Here is an 8,236-nt window from a genome sequence, read left to right as displayed (position 1 = left end):
GTCACGTTACACATCCGAACCAGAATGACTGAGAACAATCTGGCGCCGGTCTAAAGTTACCAGGAAACTCACTCAATTTGCCAAAGACGGACGTATTTTGGTTAATAATTGACATATTCAGTGCATAGACACTTCTTACCTTTTGCTAAATCCTTTTCGATTCCAGTCCTTGTGAATGTGTAACGGAAGGGTTAGGGTTAGGGAGAGTTAGGGGTGTTTAGGAGGACCAGGATCCTAACGTCTCTCGTCTCACCGCTTTGACTCAGAGCCTCCACGCGCACACAAGCCCCGCCCCGCCTCCACGCGCACACAAGCCCCGCCCCGCCCGCACGCGCACACAAGCCCCGCCCCGCCCGCACGCGCCGTTTCCCGCTCCAACAGGGATTGCGCAATCCTTTCACTGCAGGCTTGAACCTCCAATCACTCCTCTGTTCTCATGGGTTAGGGTTAGGGTTAGGGTTCACTGCAGGCTTGAACCTCCAATCACTCCTCTGTTCTCATGTTATCGATTGAGTCAAGTACCTACATTACTATACCACTATTAAATAGAATAGTCACCGAAATTATCTTTATATTATTAAATATGTGCTGATGTATCCCAAACCTGTAGGCTACACTGGACAGTGTAAGTTTACGAATTCCCACAATGTGCAGGTGAGACAGTGAATGATACAGGTGAGATAGTGAATGATACAGGTGAGATAGTGAATGATACAGGTGAGATAGTGAATGATCCAGGCTGGAGACATGAATGAAGTTCACCTTTCTTCTTTAATGGTAGGATGGCAGGCTACAGCAAATGTCAGCAGCATCACCTCAACAAACACAGACACTGTGTCGACAGCTCAGGTGCACATCAGTAGATCTAACTCATCTATAGCCTACTTAACAATTAAGTTATGCCAATTAAGTTAACGGACATATCTAAATACATTGTACATTCATACATTTCTGATTATGTTCAAGCACTAGAACGGTAGAGGGACACTCAGCACAACTACATAATCATTAAAAAAGCCAACTTGTCAAATCAATTGTTGATGGTTAAAGCGCACAGGAAACTTTCTGAGATGAGGGAGGGACGAGGAAAAATCCATAACTAGAGAATAAGATCCCATCGTCCTCTATTCACGTGGTCAGCCTGCGCCGTTTACAGCCTGGTCAGCCCGTATGGCTGGAGTGCTGTGTGAGGATGTAGTTGTGCTGACTCAGGCTGTGTGAGGATGTAGTTGTGCTGACTCAGGGTCAAGGTGCTGAGAAGGTAGAGCAGTAGCTGTGCTAGTAGCTGTGCTAGTAGCTGTGCTAGTAGCTGTGCTAGTAGCTGTGCTAGTAGCTGTACTAGTAGCTGTACTAGTACAGTAGCTGTGCTGGTACCCAGACAGCCATGCTTGCAGTGTGAAGGTTCGACTAGGAAGCATGAAGAGCTCAGTCTTTCAGGACCAGCGGTGCTTTGACTTGAGCAGCGACCTCGGCCCCCATGAGCTCCTCCACGATGGCCAGAGCAAACTCAAAGCTGGTTCCTGGTCCACGGCTGGTGATCAGCTGGCCATCCTTCTGGACCCGGGCCTCAGAATATGTGTAGTGGTCTGGAGAGAGGAGATCAGGAGGAGAGAGGAGATCAGGAGGAGAGAGGACGTCAGAAGGAGAGAGGACATCAGGAGGAGAGACGACATCAGGAGGAGAGAGGACGTCAGGAGGAGAGAGGACGTCAGGAGGAGAGAGGACGTCAGGAGGAGAGAGGACATCAGGAGGAGAGAGGACGTCAGGAGGAGAGAGGACGTCAGGAGGAGAGAGGACATCAGGAGGAGAGAGGACGTCAGGAGGAGAGAGGAGATCAGGAGGAGAGAGGCTGGTGAGTCCTGTCATACAGATATGCAGCCAGGCCTCCGACAGACACTTCAGACATGACACTCAGATAGACAAGACACTCAGATAGACAAGACACTCAGATAGACAAGACACTCAGATAGACAAGACACTCAGATAGAACACTTGAGTGAAAAAAAAAGACATCCAATGACCTATTTCTGGACTATCTTGCTCCAGACTACACCTTGGACTGGACCACATGCCATATTCTAATAGAACTTTGTCTTTGAGTGCACTTAATTAGAATAATCATGGAATTCCATTAACACTTGGCATTGTGTGTGGTCCAGGACAGGGTCTGGGTGGGTGGGATCTCCCTGCACCCACTCTGTGGAGACTTGGTGCACAATGACTGAGCACGAATCTCTTCAGTACAACAAACAGCTGTTACAGCGACCTCTGCTGGATACACAAATAACTTGCAATGCATAGTGCTTACCATTCAAGTTATATAACTATGACTAGTGGTTATCACTTGAAGTTTGTTTGTTTGTTTATATTCACCCCCGGTCATCATCTTGTCCTTGGCACCAGGGTGGGTGGTGACTGTGCTGCCGTAGGCGATGCCGTGGGCCCGGAGAGCTGTTGGACCTGGGCTCCCGGGTCAGAGCAGAGAAACACACAGCATATTCACCTTTTACATGACCAGGACTGGACATTTACATGCAGTTACAGTACCAGGACTGTGGCCTGGTGGTGCCATGATGCAGTTCGATACAGGGCAGCTGCCTGTTATTAACGGGTCATATCTAGTGTATAGAGCATCACTGTATGTGTATGTATAGCATGTAATACATCCATTCCTTTATTTATTTTGTTTTTTTTAATGCAATTTGTAAGTATTTGTAACTGAGCAAATCATGGAGCCGGCAGTAACATTTCACTGTATATATTTACATGTACCAAATATAATCAGAAAAATAATAAATTGACTGCATGTAGGCGGCTACTGTACCCTAACCCCGACTGTACAAGTTTGATACCACTACTTTAAAGTGAGACTCAAACGTACTACATGAGTCATGACAACCAATAAAGATCTAATATTAAACACAGTTTATATTCACAGAGAGGAAATACAGAGGGATGAAAAATAATGGATATTGCTGCTGCATTAACATTGGCAGTGTCCTAGGACTGCAGCTAGCTCACCTACCCACCGTTAATAAATAGAAAGTTATTGATCACGCTCCTGGCTGCCTTTCCATGCAGTCTAAAGATTACACTGTCCTCTGGCAGAGCAGCAGTGTGCCGGACACGGTCCAGGCAGCGAGCTGCTCCTGTTACAGCCCTGCCCACAGCAGTCCCAGGGAGGGCTAACCCTAACCCTAACCCTAACCCTAACCCCAGGAGAGGCAGTGTGCCGGACACGGTCCAGGCAGCGAGCTGCTCCTGTTACAGCCCTGCCCACAGCAGTCCCAGAGACCCAGGTAATGTCAGAGTGGAAGGAGGAGGAGAGGCAGTGTGCATCTCACTATGTAAGAATGACCCTCAAATCTCCTTTTATGTACATACAGTAATATTATTCATTAACTAAAGCTCAAAAAGCTCTATATCACCATGATATCAAGAATGCCACAATACCAGCAACGATAAGGGGATGGAATGCTGCAGAAGTTAGAGGAGACTTATGTGTTTCTTATCTGTTTTGAACTATTGTGATCATAAATCACAGTTAACCTACTACATTACGTACCTGTAATGTAAGCTATGAGAACAGTAAAGTACCATCAACCCCTTCCTTTAAAGGGCTTCTTTTCTTTGAGGAACAATGGTCAAGGAAAGGTTCTGAGGGCTGGGCAGCACAATGGGCCGGTTCATTATCCGTTCCGCTGGGGTTGTCAGACGTTCTCTAGGCGCCCATCACCCTGCTCTGCCACATGCGTCCTGACTCACACCGACAACCCCTGACCCTGACCCTGACCCTGACCCTGACTCACACCCCCAACCCCCAACCCTGACCCTGACTCACACCCCCAACCCCCAACCCTGACCCTGACTCACACCCCCAACCCCCAACCCTGACCCTGACTCACACCCCCAACCCCCAACCCTGACCCTGACCCTGACTCACACCCCCAACCCCCAACCCTGACCCTGACCCTGACTCACACCGACAACCCCTGACCCTGACCCTGACTCACACCGACAACCCCCAACCCTGACCCTGACTCACACCCCCAACCCTGACCCTGACCCTGACTCACACCGACAACCCTGACCCTGACCCTGACTCACACCCCCAACCCTGACCCTGACTCACACCCCCAACCCCCAACCCCCAACCCTGACCCTGACTCACACCCCCAACCCCCAACCCTGACCCTGACCCTGACTCACACCCCCAACCCCCAACCCTGACTCACACCCCCAACCCCCAACCCTGACCCTGACCCTGACTCACACCCCCAACCCCCAACCCTGACCCTGACTCACACCCCCAACCCCCAACCCTGACTCACACCGACAACCCCCAACCCTGACCCTGACTCACACGCATATCCTTCCAGTGACGGTCATCAGTAGGAACATGTAAGAACATCTCAGTGGCATTGGGCTTCCTTCAATGGCACTAGCACTTCAATTAAAAGTCTTGAATTGTCTTATACTGTACGTATGTGACCATTATACGGTCAGTATTGATAATCCTCTGATTTTAAAGTAAACTATAGCCTAATTTATGACACAAATGAGACTATAGTTTACTTTTAAATCAGAGTATTATACAAAGCATATGACTGGCTGAAGGTTACTAAAAGATTGAATGGAATTTCGGTCAACAAAGCCCAAGCTTGCCCTTATCCAGACGTGACAACTCTCCCCTTTAAGAATAACAAAAGAGCACAACAGGGAAAAAGAATGGAGAGTAGGGAAGCAGATTCTGTTACAGAGTAGAGGTGGTGGATAGGGTTTTAAATAACTACTTCTTTGTGCCCGATTGTCCTTGTCTGGTCTAACAGAACAGGACTGTTCCTTAAACACAGCCCCCTCCCCCCCGACACCCCAGGCCCACTCAAGCAACGGCTTCAGTATCTGAAAACATTTCTCATTTTTCAACCCAGCTCTGGTGTGGGATGGGTTACTAGTACCTCTGGTGTGGGATGGATTACTAGTACCTCTGGTGTGGGATGGGTTACTAGTACCTCTGGTGTGGGATGGATTACTAGTACCTCTGGTGTGGGATGGGTTACTAGTACCTGCACAGACAGCTCTGGTGTGGGATGGGTTACTAGTACCTGCACAGACAGCTCTGGTGTGGGATGGGTTACTAGTACCTGCACAGACAGCTCTGGTCTGGGATGGGTTACTAGTACCTCTGGTCTGGGATGGGTTACTAGTACCTGCACAGACAGCTCTGGTGTGGGATGGGTTACTAGTACCTGCACAGACAGCTCTGGTGTGGGATGGGTTACTAGTACCTGCACAGACAGCTCTGGTCTGGGATGGGTTACTAGTACCTCTGGTGTGGGATGGGTTACTAGTACCTGCACAGACAGCTCTGGTGTGGGATGGGTTACTAGTACCTCTGGTGTGGGATGGGTTACTAGTACCTGCACAGACAGCTCTGGTGTGGGATGGGTTACTAGTACCTGCACAGATGGCAGCAATCAGGCCTTTCCTGCCCTCCTGGTCCTTCAACACCTCTTTCACAGCAGGAGACTTCAATAGACAAAATAAAAAAGAGAGACAGTCTAATTCAGTGTCGAGATAATTGCATTTCAATCATTCTGAGTGGAAAACCGAGTAGTTGGAGAGTTATTTTCAGAGTGAATCATCTTTTATATCCTAATACATTATGTGGTTTAAGAGTGCTTGTTAGTATGTGGAGACTAGAGTATGTGGGGTGATTTTCTCTAGGGCATTCACTTATTCACTTATCCACAGATATCCCAGATTTCATCTCTCACCTCTGACAGGTTCTGGGCACCAAGCGCTCCTCCAGGCAGAAGCACTACATCATAGGGACCCTAGGAGACCAGACATCACAGGAGAAATGGCCATGAGAACAACATTAGCATTTATCCAAGATTGTCTCAGTTAAATTCAGAATGAGTTAAGTGAATCTGAATATTTGATTCAGTACCACAGCAGCCAGGCCTGCTAACTCTCTTTGTTTGATCACAAACAGCATCCAAAAACCAGCATCTTCTACACAAAGACCTCAGGCAGGGTTAACCGCTTCTATTACATGTTCTATCCCTACTGATGCATGTGGAGGAGGCAGGGCATGAGAAGGCATGTCTGACCTGCTGGCGGGCGTCCTCCAGGCTGGCATCAGGGCAGATGAGGACGTCTCTGCTGCAACGCACTGGCTCTTTCCCTGTCAGGCCAGCTACCGTCACTGCAATCTGCAGTATGGAAGCATTACAAAACCACGTACAGACTAAACATGATCCTCATATAAGGAACACGTACAGCCTAAACATGATCCTCATATAAGGAACACGTACAGCCTAAACATGATCCTCATATAAGGAACACGTACAGCCTAAACATGATCCTCATATAAGGAACACGTTCAGCCTAAACATGATCCTCATATAAGGAACACGTTCAGCCTAAACATGATCATATGAGCCAAGCCAGAGTTTGGGTGGTTCACAGTGAGTAAAAAGTCCCAATTTGTAAATGTCTTTAATTAATCTGGTTGTATGAGTGCAACATCCGTAGCTAAGGCTTCTATTTTGAAAGGTCCATCTACTGTAAACTTTGACATTTACACTGGCCAAACATTCACCTTACATAGTTTGCGAACAGCACGACACCACATATATTAGCATGCCATAGGCAAAACATTAGCTCACTAAGTCACTAAGTTAATACGAGTCCTAATTGTCTCAGTGACTGCTAGCTAGCTAGCTCTATTAGATCTGTCAGTAACTAGCGATGTGAAAGCAGTGGCTCATATCTGCTGTGTTGCCAATAAAATAATGATCCCTTGCTTTTGATACCCTCCTGTTAACAAGCTAACGTTATAGGTTATAGGTTAGCACTAGTTAGTTATAAGTTACCTAGCAGTGAAACTCACTCTTACCTAACCTTGTGCTAGCTAGCTAGTCTATACCGGTTAATAGGGTTAACCCTAACCCTAACCCTAGCTAGTCTATACCGGTTAATAGTGTTAACCCTAACCCTAACCCTAACCCTAGCTAGTCTATACCGGTTAAGAGGGTTAACCCTAACCCTAACCCTAGCTAGTCTATACCGGTTAAGAGGGTTAACCCTAACCCTAGCTAGTCTATACCGGTTAATAGGGTTAACCCTAACCCTAACCCTAGCTAGTCTATACCGGTTAAGAGGGTTAACCCTAACCCTAACCCTAGCTAGTCTATAGCGGTTAGCTACCAACCCCAGCTCTGCGCATCACGTCCACGGGAATCACCGTTTCCATCTCCTCTGCACCTGGTGAGAGGATCACTAAAGCTCTTCTGCCCGCCATGACTGCTGAGAGGGCGGGTGGGTGGGAGGTTGATGCTGCTGGCTAATATATAATATATATATATATATATATATATATATATAACTAGCTACCACCCACTGGCCTGTAGTTAACTACGGAAGCTTAGACGGGACATATATATATATATATAACTAGCTACCACCCACTGGCCTGTAGTTAACTACGGAAGCTTAGACGGGACAGAAATATGTTTATTCATTTTCGACAGGCATGGCAGGTAAGGGTTGTCCCCATGGGGTAGTCTAGTCACCTGGCTGCAGCACCAGGTAGCCTACGCATTTAGCATTGCTAAAACACTTTATTTATCATTGGTACTGTCAGGGGAAATAAATAACATTACAGTACTGCGCATGCGCCCTATGTCCACTAGAGGGCGACATCAACCTATATAAATGATTGATGTGCAATACTATTGTGTTGTTCATTGCGTAAAACAGATTTGTTTGTTTTGTTTTTTCCTCATAAAAGAATTGCCTCAATAGCCTTGTCCTGGTGGTTATTGTCATTGTATTCATTCAGAGGACACAGAATAGACGTAGCCTATACCAGTTAGACTAGATCTGAATGGGACCAATCTGCATGGGAACGGGTCTCAGCGTCTACAAACACAAGACCTGGAACCAATTAATAAATTAACCAATTCAAAAAATGTATTTATTATTCAACACGGATAGGCTACTGCTGAAATGGCAGGTGAATGGAGTCACCAAGTTCTTGAAGCTCTGTTTAAAAGATGCACTCCTAGCATCAAATCCCTCTCAGCCAGTGGGAGACAACTTTTAAGGCACATTGGGGAATTATATTTCCAGTGTAAATCCCAGACTTAATGTCTGGAGCTTTGGTGTTCGTGCAGCCGTCCCAGTTTAATGTGCCACTGCGGATTCTTCTGCACAGAATCACTTTCAT

General features: G+C 47.0%; 1 protein-coding gene across 1 annotated transcript; it reads right to left on the bottom strand.

The window, feature by feature from the left end:
• Positions 1-765: 765 nt before the first annotated feature.
• On the bottom strand, positions 766-7,333 carry park7 (parkinson protein 7). The gene is made up of 6 exons (XM_084460639.1): positions 7,220-7,333; positions 6,117-6,218; positions 5,778-5,837; positions 5,460-5,529; positions 2,374-2,460; positions 766-1,586 (listed from the first exon to the last, which is right to left on the bottom strand). The coding sequence occupies exons 1-6, from the start codon at positions 7,307-7,309 to the stop codon at positions 1,426-1,428; spliced, it is 570 nt and encodes a 189-aa protein (XP_084316765.1). The 5' UTR covers positions 7,310-7,333; the 3' UTR covers positions 766-1,425.
• Positions 7,334-8,236: the final 903 nt, after the last annotated feature.

The sequence above is a fragment of the Borostomias antarcticus genome (genome assembly GCF_949987555.1).
Source record: "Borostomias antarcticus genome assembly, chromosome: 33".
NCBI lineage: Eukaryota > Metazoa > Chordata > Actinopteri > Stomiiformes > Stomiidae > Borostomias > Borostomias antarcticus.
The sequence above is the reverse complement of the archived record's forward strand: the minus strand, read 5'-3'. Positions and strand labels throughout refer to the sequence as shown.

Bases quoted from the DNA above. Each gene is read 5' to 3' on its own strand.
- park7 (XM_084460639.1), bottom strand. From the start codon at position 7,309: ATGGCGGGCAGAAGAGCTTTAGTGATCCTCTCACCAGGTGCAGAGGAG. The intron at 2,461-5,459 runs GTACTAGTAACC...CCGGGAGCCCAG, and splicing joins GATTGCTGCCATCTGTGCAG to GTCCAACAGCTCTCCGGGCC. The intron at 1,587-2,373 runs GTGAATATAAAC...TCCTCTCTCCAG, and splicing joins GGACAAGATGATGACCGGGG to ACCACTACACATATTCTGAG.